The following is a 22,496-nucleotide window of genomic DNA, read 5'->3' as shown; positions in this document are numbered from 1 at the left end:
TGGCTACCAAACTGGACATGGTTGAAAAATAAGTTTGCAATGATAATCAGTATCTGTGTTCTATCATGATTCAGTGTTGTAGCTGTTGTTCACAATTATGCTTTAGGATCAGATATGGGAAATTGATATAGAATGAGACTTACATTATCCTGTAAGTCTCAAAGGGAGGAGTTGATGCCTGCAAGCAGTTGGTGCCAGCAAGTTGAGGCCTGTAACAATTAGTGATAAGAGAAGCACTCCATTATACCTTAAATATTCAGAAATTCTTTTACCAAACAATGTTTAACTTTGTATTTAACAAGTCCTGAGTGATTAAAATGTACGGAGAAAATATCCTAACCCTGAGAATAGATACATCCTGGCAGAAATGCTCAAACAAGGCAGGTAAGAAAGAACAGCCTGGCTGAACAACAGAGTTGGGAAACATACAAGAAGAAATTGTCCTCAAAAGACTCGTGACCATAAAAGGGAAAAAGGAGTAGGGGGCTAAGGCCCCAAACGACCACCAATGACCACCCGAGACCCCTGTGCATGTATAGTGTAGTTTTGCAACGCCAGCATTATGTAAATGTAATACATAGGCAGAAAGGTGGAGAATTCTTGGAAAAAATGTATGAATATTCATGTCTTTAAGGTATATAAAGGATGAACTTTTGTTTTAGCACGTGCCTGTTAGGTAGTATGATCCCCTGTGCATCCAGCACTGCAATAAAGAATGCCTGCTTTCTGTAACTCCAAAATGAGTCTTAGAGTTCCTCTGACAGGCTTTTAGGGTAACAGTACAATGCCAGTGTAGGAAGCTTACTCTTGCTATCACTGTGGGGAACTGGGCAATGTTCCACAGGCACATCTTCGATTCCAACGCCCCGAGAGCCTGCAAATCCCCCACTTTGACACTCAGACATCTCAGTTAAATACAAGGCTTTCATCTGTACTCAGGACGTCTCCGCTTTCAGACTCAAGTTTGTCTGCTTTCTGTTTCCAGTCACTGGAGCTTTTCAGCACAAGGGTGGATAAACCTTTGGAGAGAGAAAGTGGGTATTAGATGTTATTATTTTTCCTCCCCTTGGTTCTGTTTACACTTCGTTATTATTTATAAGCTAAAGAGGACCCTATAGATCTCATGGCAGGTTTTAACAGCCAAGGCCAATCATAGTACACACTGGAAGCATCACATATTCAAAGCATGGCACGTAAATTTACTAATCTCTGACTAATCCCCAAACTCCAGACAATTAGCCTTTTTGAAGTGTGCCCCCTTCCTACATGAGCTAAAGCTTGTTTAGCCTTCTGAAGCATTTAGCGTGCTAAATACAATCACGTGTGTCTCCCCAGTAAACAGGGCACATGAAGAACAAATTAGCAAGCACCATGACAATGCAAAAGCTCTGTGTATGGAGCCGAGGCCCAGCTCTGAGCACACGTGCCCGTATCACCGAGGCTGATCCCCTCCAACTCCATGCTTCCATGCATCAGCTGCTGAGCCCTTGGCCAAGGTTACAGCTGTAGAAGTGGCCTCTGGAGACGTCAACCCTCATCCTAGTGCTGAATTACACATGCTTTGGTCTTTGACTTTCTCCAATTTCCCCACCCTGGCAGGCGGAGGATGGAAAGTGGGCCCCAGCCCTGCTCACAGCTCCTGTCCCCCAGAGTCATCTAGTCCAGCCGTTAACCTAGCACTGACAGTTCCCAACTACACCAGATCCCTCAGTGCTATGTCAACCCTACTCTTACACACCTCCAGGGACGGGGACTCCACCACCTCCCTGGGCAGCCCATTCCAACACCTAACTGTTCTGTAAAGAAATGCTTCCTAATATCTAGTCTAAACCTTTTCTGGGACAACTTGAGGCCATTCACTCTTGTCCCATTGCTTATTACTTGCTTAAAGAGGCTCATCCCCAACTCTCAGCACCCTCCTTTCAGGTAGCTGTAGAGGGTGATGAGGTCTCCCCTCAGCCTCCTCTTCTCCAGACTAAACACCCCCAGTTCCCTCAGCTGTTCCTCACGACTTGTGCTTCAGACCCTGCACCAGCTCTGTTGCCCTTCTCTGGACACACTCGAGTAATTCAATGGCCTTTTTGGAGCAAGGGGCCCCAAACTGAACCCAGGAATCAAGGTGTGGCCTCACCAGTGCTGAGCACAGGGGTAAGATCCCTTCCCTGTCCCTGCTGGCCACGGTAATCCTGACACAAGCCAGGATGCCATTGGCCTTCTTGGCCACCTGGGCACACTGCTGGCTCCTGTCCAGCCGGCTGTCAATCACCCCCCCAGGTCCCTCTCTGACTGGCAGCTCTCCAGCCACTCCTGCCCAAGCCTGTAGCGCTGCTGGGGGTTGTTGTGGCCCAAGGGCAGCCCCTGGCACTTGGCCTTAGTGAAGCTCCTGCAGTTGGGCTCAGCCCATGGCTCCAGCCTGTCCAGGTCTCTCTGCAGAGCCTCCCTACCCTCGAGCAGATCAACACTCCCGCCCAACTGGGTGTCATCCGCTCAGATGACATCTCTCCCAGCCCCGAGGGCCAGCCCCGAGGTGCCGGTGCCCGGGCCTGCGCAGCCATGGCGGCTGCCGAGGGGCGGGACTGCCCTTCCCATGAGCCCCCGCGCCTCTCGCGACACTTGGCGGGCGCGCGCACCCCACCCCCCCTTTTCCACTTCCGTCTCGGCGCCGACATGGCGGCTGGGCCGCGGGGGGTGAGTGGGTCGGGCCGCCATCGGCAGGCATCCGCCGGCAGGGCGGCCCCGAGGGGCGCGGGGGCCGCGGGAGGGGGAGCGGGGCGCTCTTGCGCGCCGCGGCGGCTGCCTGTAGGGGTGCGGCGAGGCCTCGATATCTGCCTGTAGGGACGTAATGTTGCCCCCCCCCCCCTTCCGCCATGGCGGGAGGCAGGGCCGGGCCGCGCTGGGCCCGAGGTTCCTGCGCGCCGCCTGGACGGGGCTGCGGCCCTCTCCGTGCGGGGGGCGCGCCTGGCAGCACGGCCTGGCCTGGTTTCGTCTGGGCTTGTAGCGGTTCTTCCCCAGAAGCACCGGGAGAGGGTGTTTAATAGAGCAGCTGCCATAGCTCAGCCTGAGCGTTGGCATCGCCGCGGTGCCGGGGCTTCTCCGAGCGCTCAGCCGGGCAGAGCCCGCATTACCCGTCCCCTCGAGCGAGTACCCACGCAGAGACAGGTCCGTGGGGTGAGTCCTGCCCCGCGGGTGCCGTTGCTGCCCGGGTGAGGAGCACGCTGACCCCGGAGCCGGGAACAGGCTTCAGTTGTTTGGATGGCTCTGCCTGGCCCAGGGTTGGCTGCTCTGGAAGCTGAGCTAGTGATGATAAGGTTATCCCTGTCTGAAATTGGATCTTTCCCCTGTGGAAGCACAACTCTGAGGCTCAGCACTAAAGACACAAAGGTAAAAGAAGAATCCGTTACATGAACTGACACTCTCCCCTTTCTGTTTCAGGGCACGGCGTGGTGTCAAGTAAGGGTGAAAACACTCACCTGCCAGGGGAAGCCGATTACTTCACCAGACTGACAGGAAACCTGCACCAGCTGCACAGTGGTGAGAAACATCAGCATCTCTCTTGTCATAGTCTAGTTTTCTCACCTCTTGCTGAGCTGTGGAAATAAAAGTCTTCCTGCTGTGTCAGATGATATCCTCCTGTGTTCCTGAGGCTACTGGGAGGAAATATAAAAGCCTAATGGCTTGATTAATGTAATTAAGCCAATCAAGGCTGTAGCTTTGTTGCAGCTGCCACCTGAGTGTGTAGCCCTTTGCTGCCATGGAGCACAAGTTGAAAGGCAGCACAAAATGAATGGGAAATTTACTGTTGTTGGTGCCCAGAAGAGTACCTGCTTGTCAGCATGGTCAGAGATGAGCAGGATTAGAAGTCGGAGGGATTGGATGACAGCCCATTATGGAGACACTTGACACAGCCCATCTCATAACTGTATTTGTCACAGAAATAGACCTAGTGAAAGAATAATTGTTCTGTTTGCTTGCTGGAGGTGCACTGGGGCAATTGCAAACTTGGATCAGGTTGCTGAGGGTGGGGAGGTGCAGTTCATGTACACCACAGGGTCATCCTAGAAAAGACACACCCTGAATCCTTCCCCAGAAGGGAGGTATTTGTTTTAGGTCTGTTTGAATGCATTTCTCAAGATAAGCCCATAGACAGTTTACATCCTGGATGAATCGATTATTCTTGTGTGCAAGGAGGGAGTTGGACTGAGATGTTTCTGTATGATGATGAGGAGGGTGTCTGCTTCAAACGGCTAAAAAGGGTTCAAAAGCTGGTGGGTTTTTTGTAAGCAAGGATTTAAATAGCATCCACCTCCCAAAATTTCTTGTCTTTGAGTGAGACAACTCACACACAGACATGACTCTTTATCCCCAAGGGACAGGTTTCTGCTGTGCTAAGTTTGTGAGACAAATTTGCCTGCCTCTGAATGGAAAACTTCTGTCTCATTCTTGCTCTGTGTTCCAGTGCTGTTTTTTTCAGAAGGGGTGGAGAAGAAATGAGTGGAGGACTAACTTTATTTGTTGCTAACAGTGTTCAATGCAACTTGTATTTAGGAGGAAGTTGTCCTGCAGATGCTGGGGTTGTACTGTTGCCCGAAGACAGCTTTGGCAAGAGGGCAGCTGCTGAGCTGGGCTTCAAGCTGGTAAGAGAATGCTTCAGTATTGCATGCTGTTCATTTTTAATTTATTAATTATATGTCAGATCTGTACACTGCATGACTCATCTGCTGAGCAGAATATCTAGTCTTTGAACGCTTACCAGGAAAAATACGTAATCAGGAAGAACGCTGGTCATCAGCATGTTGGCATCTGGGTGTCTCTGCTGTATGTAATTTTGTAGAACTTGAGGAGTTTATATAGCCAAGGGCAGGAGAGAACCTGAGCCTGTGATGTGCTGTTATCCCTGTCTGACAACTCAGCTGTGAGGTAGAAACAACTGTACACTGAGGCTTATATATTGCCCTTAGCGGGTCTCCTGTGCCTTGCAAAGACTGGTGACACGAGTGGCACCAGGAGGGCAGAAGCAGCGTCTCCCCTTTCCTCCTGCCCTTGCGATGAGTGACTGGAGCACAAGCCCAGTGCCACTGGCTGTGTGGCCACCAGCTCTCCAGAGCCGAGTTACAGGGGCTGTAAGTGCTGCCTGCTCTTGTCATAGTACCGTTTAGATCTGTAAAGAGCTTTTAAGTTGCTGATCCAAACAGTGAGGCACAGCTGCAGGTTGAAGGGCAGATACAAAATGTCTTTTTACCTGACCTGATACACAGTCATTGAATACACAGGCTGCAGCAGCACTTTGGTCTCGAGGTAGCTGACAGCTGCGTTCTGCTAAATAATTTCATGCTTTATTTAACAGGATTTGTATTTGTTTGCAGAAGATCAATAAACATTCGCTGACAGGCTGAACTGGCAAACTTGATGACAGTGGACTTCTTAAGAAATCAAGGTTGGTATGCAGAAGGGGAGGAAGTGGTACTACAAAGCAGCAGCCAGATGGGTTGCTCTGTCAGTACTGCTGTGTTCCAGTCACTGGGGAGAGCACGTGGGGCTTTTGGCTTCCAAGGAATAACGTGAAAAAAGTGAAGGGGCAGCCTGATGATAAATAGGAAAAGTGAAAGCTGCTCCGTGCTTTGAGAAAAGAGGGGGGCAGGAATTGTTTCAGAACAGACTTTTTTAGGCAAGCAGTTACAGTGTTGCTTTGTGGTATCTCCCACCTCTAGAAGCCAAGGAAGATTGCATGGGAATGAGTCTCGAATGGCCACCGATGGGCCATTTGCAACCCTGTAAAGTGGCCACATGTGTGTAACCGTAGGCTCCTCCTCGCTGCTCGGTGGTGGCTGCAGCTGCATCCTGGGTAAGTTCCAGTAAAACCAAAGAGGATTTGGGTACTAGTGCCAGTGGCTTGTGGGGAGCAAAAGTTTGTCTCCTGAGACCTGTACTCTTGTTTAAATAGTACAAATCAGGAACTTTTCAGCTGACAGTTGCTTTGCTCTGACACTGTCTTTTTTTTTCCTAGGACCTGGTCTACAGCTGGCTGGAGGAAAAAGTGGTTCCCTGCAGTCTTCTGTTCCAGAATAAAATAATTTATGGAAAATGTTGGGAGTTGAAGTTGGGTTTTTTTGGTTAGTTTTGTAGAAGTTATCTACTTGAACAAAAATGATTTTGAGCAGGTAGAAAGGATTTGGGGTTAAAACACTTTCTGAAATGCAGGCAGTTGTGAGCTTACCCTTCATAGCAAAACCTGCTCCTCCCCGATACCTAAAGACTTCAGTGTCTGCAGAGACTGAAAGCTGAAGAAAAGCAATTCATGGTGACTGTGACAAAACTGCTTACGGCTAAGCTAGGACTGGTGGCAGAGAAGGTTCTTGTGGTCAGCTTAAAAGTTCAAAGGGAGAAGAGAGAGGCAGTAGTGCAGCCATCAGGTTCCTTGTCTGATAAGCCCTTGAAATGGAGTGTGTTTAACTGCAGGGCTGGGCTCCACCAAGGCTAGAAAACCTCCCTTTTTGAAACGAAAGGAGGGTGGGCGTGGTAGTGCCCGATGGGCACAAACAGCTCTGCCCAGGAGCTGGATGGGATTCCTGGCAGGATGCCGCCCTGCGACAGCACCCCGTTTTAAATCCTTTTCCTTTTGCCCTCTGTGTTGAGGTGCTGCTGACTGACATGTTCAAGGTCACCTGTGTGGGCTGTGCTGAGGCTCAGCCAGAGCTGGTTAGAGGAGGTTTTGGTGCTGTTTTGGTCAGGTGACGTGAGGATCAGGCTTGTTCTTGTCATGAAAGAGATTTTGCTGAGTGCTAGTGAATAAAAAACAGGCCTAACAGGCTGCCTTGTACCATTGTAAGGTGGCTCTGATGCAAACAAATGTTAATTTGAGACCTGGAACACATGATGGGCTCCATGCTGGAGATTACATCTGGAACAGAACGGGTTTACAGACCAACCTTTTGTAATGCTGGGAGGAGCCTGCTGTGAGCTTGAGGGAGTTGGAGGTTCCCTGGCCCATGGCCGGGGTATCTCTTGTCTCCGCAGTAAATTGCTCCTCCCCAGCTGACGTTCACCAAATGTCATCCCAGGTGGAACACGGCTGTGCTCAGAGCTGCTCCCCACCTGCAGCCCAGGTCTCCTCGGTTTAACCCTCCTCCATCCCATCCCTCTGGGGCTGTTTCCCAGCGGGAGTCTCTGCTGTGTGAGACAGCTCCTCTGCTGCAGGAGGTAGGGGGTCTCACCCCCGCCCAGTTCGACAAAACAACAGAAACGGGCATAAAAGAAAACGATCATTCAACATTTATGTAATTACACAAAGTGGGAGGGTGTCTCAGATTACACTGTCCTGCCGGATCAACCCTCTGGCCACCCCCAGCTGCAGCAGCCTCCCCAGTGGGTGTTCCTGAGCAGTGCTGGCTCACGGGGGGCAGCTGAGGGGTTCAAGACCTTCACCTCCCTTGGATTTTTTGGGGGAGGAAAAAAAAGACTGATGATCATTTAGAGTCCCCCAGGGAGCTGGCAGGTTGCTAACCCACCTGGCATGGGGTTGCCTTCCCAAAGCATGCACAGGACATGGTCTCCATGCAAGAAAAACCCAACCAACCCATGACCACACACAGGCACTGCAGGGCCCTCATCTCCAGGATGCTCAGAGGCCGCTCACACTTCTGACATCCCTGCTGAGCTGCAGTAACCCTACTCTTAGCTGATGCCTTTTAAGATCTTCCTTGTTCGAAAATAGTGTGACCAGCAGAAGTAGGGAGGTGATAGTCCCTTCTACTCTGCACTGGTGAGGCCACACCTGGACTGTTGTGTCCAGTTTTGAGCAGCTCAATATGAGAGAGATCTCAAGGTGCTGGAGTGAGTGCGGAGGAGGGCAACGAGGCTGGTGAAGGGCTGGAGAATAAATACTGTGAGGAGTGACTGAGGGAGCTGGGACGGTTCAGTTTGAGGAGGAGAAGGCTGAGGGGAGACCTCGTCACTCTCTACAACTACCTGAAAGGACATTGCAGAGAGGCTGGGGCTGGTCTCTTCTCACAAGGGAATTAGCGATAGAACAAGAGGGAACGGCTTTAAACTGCAACAGGGAAGGGTCAGACTGGACATTAGGAAAATTTTCCTAGAAAGAGTGGTCAGAGAGTGGAATAGGCTGCCCAGGGAGGGGCTGGAGTCACCACCCCTGGGGGTGTTTAAGGGTCGTTTGGATGAGCTGTGGGGGGATGTGGGGTAGAGGAGCGCTGTGTAGAGTAGGGTTGAGGGTTGGACTCGATGATCCCAAGGGGCTTTTCCAACCTGAATGATTCTGTGATTCTGTGAAAACATCATGACAGATGGGGGAGGGCAGTCTTTCCCACTAATCATGGAGGCAAACGGATCCTTCTGGAAGCGGCACACGCCAACCCAGAGCTGGCTGGAGTTCGGGCTTTCTGCAGTGAGGGAGGGAGGTGGTCTCCAAGCACAGCCCCCTCCTGCTAGCTGGGTGATGTAGTCTCCAGCCCAAGGGTTCACTGTGCCTGCTGTGCTCCCAGCATGGTGCCGAGCACTGGCACTGGTGGGTGACAACAAGGTGAAGGGCGTTTTCCACCCAGAGGCTGCCACATGTACATAGCTCCAGCATCACCCTGCCCCTCCAGTGCTTCACAGCAGCCACTGCTGCCCCACAGCCACGTTTGTGGGGCCGGGAGGTCATAGCCACATGCCATGTGCTTCTTGGTGCCCCAAAGGCCATGTTCAATCACACTGAGCCATGAAACATTGCCGGAGATCCTCGAGGAAATGCAACGTTTCTCTACCAGCTTTGGCTCACCCCTTACCATCACACCACCGCCAGCTGCAGTGCAGTGGGTCTGCTCCTTGGGCTGGCCAGCTGGGGAGAGCCCTCGGGAAGGAGAAGGTGGCCTTCAGGAAAGAGAAGAGCCACAGGAGTCCTTGGACTTGCCCCCGTGGGCAACAGCCCGGCCTCACCGCTGGTAGAGGGTCATGATCCCCGCTCGGTGCAGGCTCCTCCACAGTGCTGCCTCCAGCATCATGTCGTGGTTGGCATAAAACACCAGCGGTTTCTTCTCCAACTCGTAGTAGTGGTCTGAGAACTGCTCGTAGTTGGCAGTGATGAACCCGTAGGCGCTGACCTGCGGGGAGGGAGGTGGGACAGACAGACAAAGGACAGGGTCAGGGCTCCACCTTGGGTACGGGGGGTGGCACATGCAGGACAGCCACTGGCCATGCTGGTCCCCACCAGGAGCCTTACAGCAGCCAAAGGGGGAGGATGCCCTCATCCCCAGAGGGAAGGTGGCCCCCCAGCCTCCTACCTGGTCGCAGGTGTGGAGTGCAGTGAGGAGCATGAGGGCGCCGGTGCTGGGCATGTAGAGCGACCCGTACTGCGTGTTCAGCAGCTCCGACCGCAGGAACCTGCCGGTGGCACAGTGGGTTGGGGGGGGCTCACGGCTGGCACGGCACCGCAGCCCCCAGCACCAGACCCAGCAGCACCCAGCGCCTGTCCAGACCCCACCATGTGCTTGGTGATGCCAGAGCCTGGTAAGGCAGGAGCACCGAGTGAAACGTGGATTCTCCAGTGGCTGCTACTACGATTCAGCTCATTTGCTTCAGGTTGCTAAAAGGCACCTCACCACTGTTAGAAATCACCCCAGTCCAGGACCAGCTTTCATGAAAAGTAGGAAAAGACAATCCCTTTGGGCCTTACCTTTGTTCCTGTTAGACTAGGTTAAAATTTATTTTGGGAAATGGGAGGCGAGGTGCTGCAGTGAATAGGGACGGCAGGGGAGAGATGCCTCTGCCTTGTCTGCAGAGAGCAGGGCAGAGGGAGCTCCAGGGCCTGGGGAGGACTGGGACTGCACTTTGATGCTGGGCAGCCACTGGTCTGTACTGGAGAGAGCAACGGCAGGACACAGGTGGTCTGAGCCCAGCCTGGAGCAGAGCTGGGCAGCAGACATGGTCCTTGTCATTCTCACCTCGCTGTCAGGTACTGCAAGAAATCTGGGTGCAGCAGCTTGAACTTCTCTGCAGATGCCTCTGGTCCAAAATATTTCTGTGGGCTGCAGAGGGGTGAAGAGAAGGGAAGAATTCACGTCATGGGAGTCCTGGAGCTACCTGGGGTTTATCCCACCAGGGACAGATGTGGAGTGAGGGCAGGCAAGCCACATGCCCTCTAGTGCATCACCAAAGGTGCTGTGGGAATTTTGGGGTGCTACTCACTCGTCCCCCTTGTCTGAGCCCTCGGGGACTGAGCTGCCCTGGATGGCCGACTTCAGCATGACGTAGTCACGGAAATCCGAGGGGATGAAGATGTACCTCAGGTCCTGCCGTGGGGACACAGACATGGCACTTGGGGGGGGGCTTTGGGGAACTGCTCACACCAGCACAGAGAGGACTGAGGGCTCCTGAGATGGGGAGAAGTTGGGGGGCACACCCAGCCTCAAAGGACAATTTGGGGTCACCTTTTCAACAAGCCCTCGGGGTCTCACCTTGGCCTGGGGTATCTGGGTGAAGCCGTACTCCTCGTAGGCAATGAGGGAGTTCTTCATGGTGTTCACCGTGAAGCCATAGAAAGAAATCTTGGTCCCGACGTCCTCCTCGAAGCCTTTGATCACGGCACCATTAAGCCTGTGGCAAAAGCATGGGACACGTGTCCAGGGCTGGCCTCTCCCCAGCACCTACAGCCCCACCCTGCCCGGGACCCGCCCGCACCTGAAGACCAGGTCGTGCGCGTCGATCGCCTTGCCCTGCCGCGAGCCGTTGAGGATGCCGCCGTTGCCCACCACAGCGCAGCGGATGCAGCCCCCGGGGAAGATGTCCCTGTCGAAGAGGTGCCTGTTGGCGGAGGCGTTGAGGAGCTGGAGGGTGCTGCTCACCACTGGAATGGAGCAGGATGGGGCCGGTCAGCGGGGAAAAGGTGTGGTCAGCCCGCGGGAGCACGTGCGCGCTTAAGCGTGTGACAGCGCGCGCACACAGGCTTGTGCAAGAGCACAGCCAGGAGCCACACACAAGGAAGCTCACGCCATCCTTGTGTGGGTCTACAGGTGGGACGGGGGGACACCAGCCAGTCCCTCCTCTCCCAGGCTTGGTGTCACCCCCTCACAGCCCCCCACATTGCTAAGCCTGATCCAAACAGCAGCCACCTGAGGCCGTGCAAGGCACGGGGACGCATCCAGACATCTCCAGCCCCAGCCCTGGGGATGCTGCTGCCCATGCTGGCCATGTCCCCTCCAGACAATGACTCCTTGCAACTGCCACCGGTTCACTCCCCCCCGCGCTGCCCCCAGCACTTCCCAGCCCAGGGATTGAAGCCAGCGGCTGCCGGGGAGAGCAGAGAGCGGGTTTGGGGTAGGAAGGGAAACAATCTCCATCCACAACAATGGAGCGGGTTGTCCAAGCTCCTCCGGCCTCAGTTAATAATCATGCACACACTGGAGCTTTTATTCAGGGAAAATGTCACAAGATGCAGCAAGTGGCATTTGCAAAGGCGTTCCCCTCTGCTCCACACCCCAGAGGCAGACTGGGAAGAGATCAACGTCCCTGGCTCCTCTGCAGGGCTTCTCTGCCTGCCCCGTGTCTTCAAGTCCTTCTGCTGGGCTCCCCAGGCCCCTCGAGCTGCCCCGTGCCCTCCCATCACCCCCCTTGCCCCATTTGCTGCCACCCCCATCCCAGTTGGGTCCATACCTTCCTGAGACAATCCTTGCCATCCATAGGGGACATGTCGTGTCTTCAGCCTGTCCCAGGCCTCCGGGGTGAAGTGCTGGTCCCACATCAGCACAGGGGTGTCGAAGCGGAAGATCTCCCCAAACTTGGGGTCTGCCTTTGCTCTGGCCATCACCGAGTGGAGGCATGTGCTTGGCTGGGAGGGAGGAGGACCTCAGTCTACAGCCCAGATCTACCTGCCCTCCAACACCTCCATCCCTCCATCCTCACCAAGAAGAGGACAAACCCAAGGACAGAAATGCTCGTTGTTCATCACACGTCCTGCTGGATCACCCAGGCAGGGCACTGCCTCATGCCTTGGTTTTCTGCTGTAAAACCCCCTTCAGTACCCAGCTCACCAGAGCTGGGAGGCCCAGGGCTTACAGTCACCTGAGAGCATGAGCCCTGGGAAAGATTCAGCACCTTCTAGTGAGGGAGTCCTGCTAAAGGCCTTTGCCGTGCAAGAACAGCCCCAGTGCCCAGGACTGGTCCCTCCCAGAGCCTGGATCCATCCTGACAAGTCTCCAGCCAGGGCTGGTGGCCCAGGTGTCATGGAGTTGGAGGGAGGGGGTGATGTTGACTCCAACCTCCACATTGGGGAACTGGAGGAGGTGCTGCAAGAGCAGCAGGGAGGCCTGAGGAGACCCACACGCACGGATGGAGGAGGTTGCTCCTCTGCACGCACGCGTGCGCGCGCACACACACACGCACATACACACACACACACACACAAAACCCCTCCCAGATGCTGCTGCTCCTCCTCAGCTCCCCCACACAGACCTTCAACCAACAAAACCCAGCGAGGAGGGGCACCAGGGACACTCACCATCCTGTGCTAATGGTTACCTGCTTTCTGCTGGGCTTGGGCTCCTTCAGCTCGGCAGAAGGCTTGAAGGACTTCCCACTGGAAAGGGGGAAACATATAGCAGAGTAAAAAATTCCATCCCTGGGGCACTGGGGAACCACAGGGTGGGCAGGGGCCTCCCAGCTTATGCCAGGATGGCTGCACACACCTTCCCCCCTTACCTCTCCAAGCTGCCTTCAGGGGCCCGTCTGCGGCTGGTGGCTCGGTGTGATGTCCCCAGCGGAGCCAGGACCAGCGGCTCCGGCTGCAGCAGGCTGGGAGGAGAAGCCGGTGGGGGCTCAGCTGGGGAGGTGACACTGAGCCACTGCACCCCAACACCCCCCACCTGCGAGAGCCATGGGGCGGGACATCACCTCTGCTCAGCTCCCCTCCACCGCTGCCCCTGCCCACCCACCCTCCTGTCTGTGCCTGTTTCTGCAAGCGGAGAGCCATGGATTTGCAAAAGACTGAGTTTATGCAGAAAGCAGCCGCCTACTCCTGGCAGGTCCCACCTCCAGGACCCCCACGCACCAAAAACCACACCCAGCCCAACCTGCAGCCTTGGGGAAGACCCTGCCAAGACCTCCCTGGCTCTTCCCACCATCCCACCTTTCCCAAGCCTGAGGGGGACGGGGCTGGGACATGCTGAGCAGGCCAGCGGGACATGTTTAGTTGCTACACTGGAGAAGCAATCGGAGGTTCTTGGGGTGTCTGGGACCCTGCTCTGCCATGCCCTGATCCTTCATTTAGTGCCAGGGCACAGAGGCTTCCCACCCCCGAGTATCGTGGGGTGCCCTGAGCCCCATGGGGCCTGGCAGAGCAGCCCCGGCCTCCTGGGGGGGGGGGGGGGGGGGGGGCGCTGGGGGCTGGGGCAGGCAGGGTCGCAGCCTGGCAAGCAGGAGGTGGGAGCCCACCGGAGGGGAACAGGCTCCCATTCATCCCTGCACAGAAGGGCCCTTCAGAGCCCCCCCGGCACCGCCTCCAGCCCAGCCAGCAGGTGCTCAGGCCAGAAACGGGGTATTGTGGAGGAGACAAGGGCCCCCTTGTTACAGGATCTCTGCTTGGGAGCCCAGGGACAGGTAGAGGCAGGTGGGGAGCGAAGCTCTGCCTCCCCCCCTGGCCCCCGCCGGCGTGACACTGCCCGGCACAGCGGGCATTGGGTTTCCGTCCCCACCGTGGCCCCTGTCAACACCAGCAGCACCCTCAGCCCTGCCCGGGAGTGGATCCAGCCCCGTCTGTCACCTAAACGCTGCTCTGTGCCACCCCAGGGACACGGCACGACACGAGGGGGACAGCCATGCTGGCACCAGGGGCTGCAGCATCTCCCCAGGCGTGGACTGGAGTCAGGGCCAAGAGGGCTTTAGTCTCAGTTCACTTCTTGCACCGTTCCAGCACTGCCAGCTCTGGGCAGGGGATGCTGAGGGTGAAGGTGCCCTCCCTGCGCAGGGGGCTGAGGGCAGGGCAGCTTTTTAAATCAAGCCAGTGCCTCGGTGTCCCATGAAAAGGCAGCTCCCCAGCAAGAGCTGCTGCCCTGCAGAGCCCCCACCATTCAGAACGCACACACTCCAGCCCAGGGACAAGGTGCCTGGCTTGGCCCTGCCCCGTGGCCACATCCTGCCCCCAAACGCCTGCAAAGAACCATCCTGCTGCGTACAGCGCAGGAGCGCCGGCACCAGAGCCAGGAGAGGGGGGGGGCACAGCACTGCTCCCCTTGCAGCCACCAGCTCCACCCCGAGGCTCATCCCAGGAGCACCGGAGCTGGCAGAGAGGAGGGAGGACAAATCCCGGGGAGGGTCCACCAAGCTGGGACTGAACCATCCCAGGGAGATGCCAGAGCTGCAGCTTTCTGCAGGGCCTTTCTGGTGTTATCACTCCAAGCAGCTAAATAAACCCAGCCTGACCAAACTTCCCTTGGCTTGCGGACAGGAGCGGAGCTGCCCTGGCAGGGTCTGTGCACAGCAAGGCACCGGCTGGGAAAGGCCATCCAAAGGCTGTGTGAGACCTCGTGGTTACGCTGGAGGCGGCTCTTTCAGCCCATCACTGCGGGTACAGCAATCACACCCCGGTCAGAGCAAAGCTCACCCGTGCAAGGGCCTCGCAACAGCTCCCAGGAGAGCTCCGTGTGCTGAGTCAGCTCGCTGCAGGCAGAGCCGGGGGATCCCCGGGAGCTCAGCCTCAGGCGGCCGCCCCAGCCCTGCCTGCTTCCTCCACCGCCCGACGCGGGGGATCCCCGGCCCACGTGCCTCGCCGGCAGGAGCTTATCGAGGTTACCAGCACCCAAACGACAGACCAGAGACTGGAGAAACCTCCTGCTCCAGAGCCAGAGCCAGCTCCCGCAAAGCACTGAAATCCCTGCAACAGCAAACCCCGCTGCACGCAAAGCCCCCTGCTTGGCCACCCACCCTTTCTGTGGCTGCAGAGGCACAGCCCAGCACCAAACCCCAGACGCTGTTCCCCAACACACCGCGCTCAGGGCCTTGCTGCCCGGGAGCTGCACAAAACCCGCCGCTCCCAGCCCTTCCCCATCAGGCTCATGAGCCCCAGCTGCACACCTCTGCCCCCCCAGCCCCTCCTCAGCCCTCCAAACTCTCCCAGTCTTGTTTCTTGGTACAGACACTTCCCCTTCCCATCCCAGTGCCTGCAGGGTAAGGCAAAGAGCCAGGCACCAGCAGCGGGAGGGTGCTGGGCTACATTCTGAGATGCCAGGGGTGCTGCGGGAGCACTGTGGGCAGCGCAGGGGGCTCAGACCCGGCCGTGCTCAGGCTGGCTGGAAGGAGGTGGGCACAGGCACCACAGCGGGTCAGCTCCCCCCTCCACCTGTGGCCAGACATGGTGCGTGGCACTCGCTCATCGCTTCTTCCAGGACTTGTGCTGACCTGATAAACTCAATCCCTGTGTCACCACCTCCCTGCACTCACATCCCAGCTGCGGGTGCTGGAGGCAGCTCCCCAGCATCACTGCAGCCATCCTGGCTGGGGCCACTGCCCAAACCCTGCTGGGGAGGGTGTGGGGCGTCAGGGCCCCCCCTGACAGATGGCAGCTCAGCGGTGCGCTGGGGAGCCGAACGCTTTGACGTCACCTGCCAGGATGTGGTGAAGCACCTCGTGATGCTTGGTTGACTCAGAAGATGACAACCCTCCCCAGGACTGGCCGATGCACAATAGGGCTCTGGGGAAGGAGTGGCCCATGGCTACCCGGGCACCGGCCACGGCAGCGGAGCCAGCCAAGCCTGGGTGCACTCTCTCACCACCGTGGCATTCACAAATATGACGTCTCTGGTCTGTGGCCCCCCCTCGTTTCCGGAAGATAACACTATGTATGAGTGTTGTGAGCACACGCTCCAGCCTTATCTTCAGCAAACACTCCCAGGGCCCTGCAGAGCCATTTGAGGGAGCCGAAGCAGCAGCACAAAACCACTCTCAGAGGGTATTTGCTCCATCCCACCACAAAGCGCCGAGCTCCAGAAAGCATCTTTCCCCGGCGCAGAGCCAGAGCGGCACAGAGAGGCTGGGCCAAGCTCCACGCTCGTCCGTCTGCCTAATAATAAAGGCACAAAGTGGTGCCAGCAGCTCGCCAGTGGGGTTTCAGGGAGATGGCCGGGCTGGGAGCAGGACTGGGCTGTGCCCAGTCAAACCCCAGGGGCTCCAGGGATTTGGCTCCCTGCAGCCCTGCTGACCGCGGGGTGGCCAGCTCTCTGCGGGGACAGTGGCATTTCACCCATCTCTGTAGGGTCCTTCACGCTGTCACCAGCTTTGCACTGAACTGGAGGGGAACTCGGCACTGCCGTGGCTATCTGGCCGAGGGTGGTTTGGTTCTGGCAGCAGCCAGCATCAATCGGGGGGTCAGCTTCCCCCCAACCCCCTTCATCCCCCCAGTAAACCTACACGGAGACAGTGCTCACACAAACCTCCCCAGCGAAACATGGTTGCCTGTGCCAAGGCATGAGCAGCCTGACCCTCCCTTTCTGCCCCGATGGCAGGCAGAGTGGGAAACGCTCTGGGACGGCGTCGGCTGTGCCAAACGCCGCCTGTCCCGCCTTCACCTCTGGGCTCAGCCCCGCAGCCGTTGGCAGGGCAGTGCCGATTCCTCCGGGTGCGTGGGTCAGGCTGGACAAGCAGCGGTCACAGGGCAGTGTGTTTGTAAACACAGAATCAGAGCGAACAGGACTCACTCTGGTTTGGGTCTAATTTTAGCGGATGGATTAAAGCCAAGAGGAAAAGCCTGGGAGAGCTTGGGCGCGCAGGTTATCTCCGTTACCTCGCCCTGGGCTTCTCTCTGGGGCTGGACAAGCTGAGCCTCGGTCCCATCAGTGGCGGGGCAGGAGCCCGGGCTGGCCCTGCAGCAGGGGGACCCGGGGCTGGGGCAGGTCCAGGCAGGGTTAGGCAGTGGCTGACCTGACGTGGTGGGGAAACCCACTCCCAGCTCCCCTCCCATGGGTCTCCTCCACATCCTGCTTCGGGAATGGGCACGGACTCTGTGCCAGGGCACGGCTGGTTTCTATTCCCAGATCCAGCGTGGTCCTTGGGCACGTCCTGCTGCCCTCATGGGCCTCAGTTTCCCTTCTTATGGACATTAAGCTCTGTGGGGAGCTGCTCCACAGCCATGCCCTTCCACCGGCACCACTGCCCACCTGGCACGGCCAAGGGTGAAAACAGCCAAACTGCCCGGGCTGCTGGGGATGCCTCTGCTCCGCAAGCCCAGCAGGAGAGGGGATCTCTGCCCTGGGCAGGACCGGAGGGGGCAAGGAGAGCCCTGAGCTTCCAGCTGGGGAAGACAGAGCATCTGGAGCCCAGGGCAGCCCAGCCAGCTGCATCCCCAGCAACATCCAGCACAAATCTGGCTGCACTCAGCTCACCCCGTGCGGGACCGGCTCCGGTCCCCACAGCATCCTCCATTCCCGGGCAGCACCCAGGCAGCTGGGTTCTGTCACACCGGCAGCACCCAAGAGCACCCAGCTGGAGGTGAAGGGCACCCACAGCACTCTCCTGGCACCTTACCTGGTGCTCGCAGGAGAGGAGGGTGGTTGGTCCTGCAGGCCAAGTGCAAGTGCTGTGCAGGCTCCCGCACACCCTGCCCGCTCCCCAGGGCTCCATGGGGTGCCCCAGCACCCTCGCCTGCCTGGCACCGGGGGGGGTCAGGAAGGGGCTTGGGGAGATTGGAGGATGCAGGGAAGGCAGATGTGACCACGGAGGGGGAGATGCAAATTGCTGGAGCTTGGGAAACGCTGCAGCCCCCAGGAGTTTACAAGCCAGGGGGGGCAGGGGGGGGCAGTCCTGGGGATTTCAGCCGATCCCTGCAGTGGGGGGATCAGTGCAGCTCCACGGGGGCCAAACCTCCTCCCCAGCACAGTCATTCAGCTCCGATCCTAAATCAGCCCAACGGGGACACATGGGGCTCGCAGAGGGTCTGTCCGGCCGCTGAAGTGGGGGGTTTATCCTGCCGGGGGCTGAGCACCCTGAGCCTCAGCCATCCCTGGACCCAGCAACGGTTTCTTTGCACTGTGATGAGCTGAACCCACGCGGGGACCCCTGCAGCCCCCCACGGCTCCGGGGTCCCACCCTGGGCACCCCTGAGTTCGGCTGGTGGCTGTGGGCAGGACCCGGTGCCCAGGACACCCGGGGGGGGGGGGGGGGGGGGGGCGGGGGGCAGAGCACGTTTCTCAAACCAGCCAACAACTGGGGGCACAGATGGGATAACCTGCACCGAGGAGCCCACAGCGGCACCCCAGTTCCCCCTCCCCGCGCCAGTGCACAGTACCTCATGCTGGATTTGCACATCCCTGCCTCCCACCCCCCTCCCCGTCCCCCCCTTACCTGGCTATGATCCTCTGGCTAGTGGTCGACTCCACCGTAGCGTAGTAGTGACCGTAGAGGAGCAGGGAGGATGTTAAACCTGCCAGGAGCAAAAGGCAGAGCCGTTTCCAGTGTGGGGACCCCATCCCGGGCACCGCAAGCGCTGGAGCAGCGCTGGCAGGCGGGAGCGTGGGAGCCCGCGCTGCCTGCACCGGGCACACCGCCGGCCCGCCGCCGCCTGCCTGGGGCCCGGCAAACTTCCCGGCCCCTCTCCTCTCCTCTCCTAGCCCCGTGGGTGCAGACCCCGCTCTGGCCTGGCTCCGTCCTGCCCTGGGTGCCCAGCTGCACCTTGGAGCAGGCTGGGATATTCCTCCGAAGCGGTGGGAGGGAGGGTGTGAGCCGGAGGGAGGAGGCACCAGGCTGACTGGTTCAGACTTGCTGAGAAAAAAAGCACTTTTGAGCTGCTTTTTCTCCGAGCTGGGGATTAAACATTTACTCAGACCAGCAGGGAAATGCGCTTTTTTTGCCTCCTTTTCATGCCACCCACCTACCTACATCTCACAAAGCAGGGAGGTTCCCCCTTTCTGTAACTTTCTTGTTCGACTAAAACATGTGCTTTCACCACCGGCTGCTTCACAACTGGCGGCTCGTAGAGCCCACGCCAACACCCGGCGACCCCACGGCGCAGCCACCGCCGAGCGGAGCCGGAGGTGTCCACTCTTTGTTTTAAGTTTATCAGAAACTCCAGGCTCCAAAGTAAAGCCGAGCTCTGGCCCCGGGGTGCCCCATGGCAGCACCCCAGCACGCACCCGCACCGAGCTGCTCGCAGGCAAATGCGCTGCTGTGGGAGCAAACGCAGTGCAAAAGGGGAGAAGTGGGGGGGGACGCTGGTGGGAGTGCTGCCGCCGGGTCCCTCGGCTGCTTTCTGGCTCAACAGATCGCTCCCCCCACAACGCGGTTTTGCAGCAAACAAAACCGTTCGGGGCTTTGTGCCGAGTTCAACAAATAGTTTGGGCTGGGGGGAAGGAAAAACGGGTTTGGGGGGTTTTTTGGGAAATCCAAATGAAGCATTTTGAAATTTTTGGAAGGGAAGTGCTTCAGTTTCTTTTTTGAAAGATTATTTTGACATTACTTTAGTTAAACTCATCTAAAAAAAGAAAACAGCCCTGCGAACTAAAGGATATGCATACCAAAATGTTTGTTACAGCGGGGGAAGGGACTCAGCAAGGAAAACAAGGGGTTTCAGTTGATCTGCAGTGATTTTGGGAGGGGTTGGATTTTTAGGAACCCACCAGCCTTGGGGAGCAGCACTACAGTGAGCCCTGCTCCATCCAAACCCTCTGCCCTGCACCCATAGCTCCCCGAGCACCTACATGTCACCCCAGGGTGTCCCCCACCTCCAGCCCCTCCCCAAATACCCGCTGTCATTATTCAGACCCAGAAACGCGGGGCCAAACCCCATCCCCGCTCCCACCCGCACACCTCCAGGCCAGTGTATTCACGGCCCCATTTTCCCCAATACCCATCGCCCCAGATCCAACCACCCCCCACTCCCAGGCCTCCCGTGCAGACGTTGTTTCCATTGATGCCGCTCGTTCAAAGAAGGATAAATGCAAGAAATTCTTCCATAGGAGTTCGTTCCAGTCTCTGTTTGCTTGTATTTCTGGAGGTCTCCCCGTTACCGGCCTCTGGGAATTTTGGCTGTGTGGGGATGGCAGCGCCCGGCCCCCATGAAGCGCCCAGGTTGTGCCGGTGGCCGTGCCCTGGCACAAACACGGGGGCAGCCCGCGAGCCAAGGCTGGCAGTGGGGGCAGCGCTGGCCTCGTTCCCCTGGAAGAGTGGACATTGGACCTGGGTCACACAAGGGGATGGCGGCTAGGACAGTTTGAAAGAAAATTTAGAGGGAGCAAACCCCGCTGTTGCACGGGGGCTGGGGAGCTGCAGCGGGCAGGCTTGGCTGGGCACGGGGCGTCTCGGGGAGGGAGAGAGCAGGCAAGAAGTGGGAAGAACAGGGCAGACCATCACTGCTTGGACACACAGAGGTGAAATCGGGTATAAAGCTCAGCTGGAGCTAAAACTACAAAAGGAAGGGCAGGAAGGGGGAGTTAACATGTATCCTGGTAGCAAATGGGCAGCTCAGAGAAATGGGGGTGACACTGATGGAAGAATTTGATGCTTTTTGCCTCCACCAGTAAAGCCAGTTCCCAGCCCCTGGGACTACCTGCGTTGTGTAGAAGACTCAGGGCCAGCAGAGGAGGGATGAGAGTCTGAGGTCCTGCTCAGAGGTCCCCCAGCCTGGAGTCTGTCCCCACCCTCTGTCACTCAGGGATTGTCCTTATTCGCTCTGAGCCCGTGGATTTTCCCCCTGCGACCCAGTGCCTCAGCTCATGTGCTCTTGACTGGCCCTTTGTTAATCACAGCTAATTATTACCAACTGTTCCAGTAAGTCACAAGGGACACAGCAAGGCTTGGCCCTGGAGGTGGACATCGGTCTGGAGCAAGCGGCCTGGGGAAAGTCAGGAATTTGCTGTTTAGAGACATTTATGGCCCTATTATGCAAATGCTGGTGAGTGACAGCTTTGGTGCCCAGAGGGAGGGAGGAGCTGGTTTCTTCACACCGCTCTCATCTCTCTGTTTCCATGATATATGGTTTTCTACTGTTGGGATTTTTTTCAAAGGGGTGAAAATGAGATGCACAGCTCTTCATCTGCTCTACTTGTTTTGTGCTACAATGCATTTTGGCCCATGCCCCAAAATTAAGTGGTGCTTATTTAGAAGTTACATAAGTGTGAAAACCTTTTAGGATGATAGTTGCCAAATAAAGATTAGGAAAAGAACACAAAAGAAATTACAATGAAAGCCAGCAAGTTATCATTTTTAGCCTGGGCTTTTTATTCCAGTGATTACTTCTTGGAAACAAAACCCAAGCCTTCCACCTGGCTAGAGAAAGCGAGATGAAAATAAGCACATTTTGCACCAGCTAGCTGTTGGCCATGGGTCGGTGGAGGGAAGTCTTGTGGTCTTTGCTGTGATGAATTGTCCATCTGGGAGAACGAGATCTCCAAAAATCTCCTGGTGGATTTATATATCTCAATTTGTTCAGCACAGGTCAGGGGTGCATTTAAAAAAGTGCCAAAAATCTGCTCATAGGAAATTTCCCTGAAATGCAAAGTCTGGCCCTAGGAACACGTTGCTGTGTCAGCCCCGCTGGAGAACGTGGGGCCATATGGCTGCCTGGGGAGGCAAGGCCATCGCATCATGAAAAATTAGTCAGCAGATGTCTGGGGAGGCTGACGCACAGCCCCTTCCCGACGGGGCGGGGAGAGCAGCGGGAGCCCCTCGGCCAAGCCTCCTCTCGCCAGGTTCCCTGCAGAGGGGGGGTCAGGCAGAGCCCCCGCCCACACTAACGCTGCCTGACAGTCTGTGCTTGGATGTTTAGGTGTCACTGCAACCAGGAGATGAGAGGGAAGTGAGCACACGGAGGCTGCTCGGATGTGGGGACCCCGGCACCGCCATGGTGGCAGCGCGGGGGCAGCTCTGCTGTGGGATGGGAGACGCCCAGGGCCGTGCTCAGCATCACCCCGCAGCAACCACAGCTCTGAGCGACGGGCTCTGCCCTCCTGCCTTGTGTACAACCCCCTGCTGCAGGTAGGGAAAGGGGCTCGGGGATGCAGCTCTGCAGTGAAACCGAGCTGATGGGCCCCATCTTTGTGCCGGTGTGGCAGGATGGAGCGAGCCATGGGCTGAGGTGGCAGGTTGGGACCTCAGATGTGGTGGCAGTACGTCGCTTACCTTGGCTCACTCCCCTCAGAGCTGCCGGGGCCCAGCCCGTCTCTTATCGCAGAGTTGGCTGTGCATGGCAGAGCTGTTGGTCAGCCCTGGACCATCTGACCGGGGCTGAGATAAGCCAAACACACAGTCCGAAGGCCATCTCCTCTCCACCGGGCATGACGCAACCTGTGAGGCTCTGGAATGTGCCCTGGAGGGGAGCAGAGCTGGGAAACACCTTTGGGAAATGAGGGTGACAACGCAAACCGCTGCCTTCCCCTTTCTTGTGGGCTCGGGACCAGGCAGAGCAGATGTGGACTGATCCTGCCCTGTTCTTAGCAGCATAAAGAGTCCCTGAGGTCTGCTGAAACATGGGAGCCTCAAAGCCACATGGCCCAGAGGTCGGGCCAGCCTCTGTCCCCAAAGCA

General features: G+C 57.1%; 1 protein-coding gene, 1 long non-coding RNA gene and 1 other non-coding gene across 5 annotated transcripts; 2 read left to right on the top strand and 1 right to left on the bottom strand.

The window, feature by feature from the left end:
- Positions 1-2,635: 2,635 nt before the first annotated feature.
- On the top strand, positions 2,636-6,082 carry LOC141967841 (uncharacterized). 2 transcript variants are annotated; one of them, XR_012634767.1, is made up of 6 exons: positions 2,636-2,688; positions 3,433-3,531; positions 4,546-4,634; positions 5,364-5,434; positions 5,709-5,842; positions 6,005-6,082. It is a non-coding gene; the product is annotated as an uncharacterized LOC141967841 (long non-coding RNA). The 2 variants fall into 2 exon arrangements; XR_012634768.1 differs by having other exon boundaries at positions 5,345-5,434.
- Positions 3,290-3,365, top strand: LOC141968111 (small nucleolar RNA R38). The gene has a single exon (XR_012634811.1). It is a non-coding gene; the product is annotated as a small nucleolar RNA R38 (small nucleolar RNA).
- Positions 6,083-6,866: 784 nt separating the features above from the next.
- Positions 6,867-18,627, bottom strand: ST6GALNAC2 (ST6 N-acetylgalactosaminide alpha-2,6-sialyltransferase 2). Of its 2 annotated transcripts, XM_074922274.1 has the most exons (10): positions 18,322-18,627; positions 12,691-12,783; positions 12,511-12,568; positions 11,647-11,821; positions 10,675-10,840; positions 10,452-10,590; positions 10,183-10,286; positions 9,939-10,022; positions 9,279-9,378; positions 6,867-9,098 (listed from the first exon to the last, which is right to left on the bottom strand). In XM_074922274.1, exons 1-10 carry the CDS (start codon positions 18,444-18,446, stop codon positions 8,931-8,933), a joined length of 1,212 nt encoding a protein of 403 aa, XP_074778375.1. In that variant the 5' UTR covers positions 18,447-18,627; the 3' UTR covers positions 6,867-8,930. The 2 variants fall into 2 exon arrangements, with proteins under 2 accessions (XP_074778375.1, XP_074778376.1); XM_074922275.1 differs by lacking the exon at positions 12,691-12,783.
- Between the last annotated feature and the right edge of the window lie 3,869 nt (positions 18,628-22,496).

This window comes from Athene noctua, chromosome 18 (assembly GCF_965140245.1).
Source record: "Athene noctua chromosome 18, bAthNoc1.hap1.1, whole genome shotgun sequence".
Classification (NCBI taxonomy): domain Eukaryota; kingdom Metazoa; phylum Chordata; class Aves; order Strigiformes; family Strigidae; genus Athene; species Athene noctua.
This window is presented reverse-complemented; position numbering and strand designations above follow the sequence as displayed.

Coding starts and splice junctions, on each gene's coding strand:
- ST6GALNAC2 (XM_074922274.1), bottom strand. CDS start 18,446: ATGGGGTCCCCACACTGGAAACGGCTCTGCCTTTTGCTCCTGGCAGGT. Junction 12,784..18,321: donor AGCCAGAGGATCATAGCCAG/GTAAGGGGGGGA, acceptor TTCTCCTCCCAG/CCTGCTGCAGCCGGAGCCGC. Junction 10,287..10,451: donor CCCAGATACCCCAGGCCAAG/GTGAGACCCCGA, acceptor TCCCCACGGCAG/GACCTGAGGTACATCTTCAT.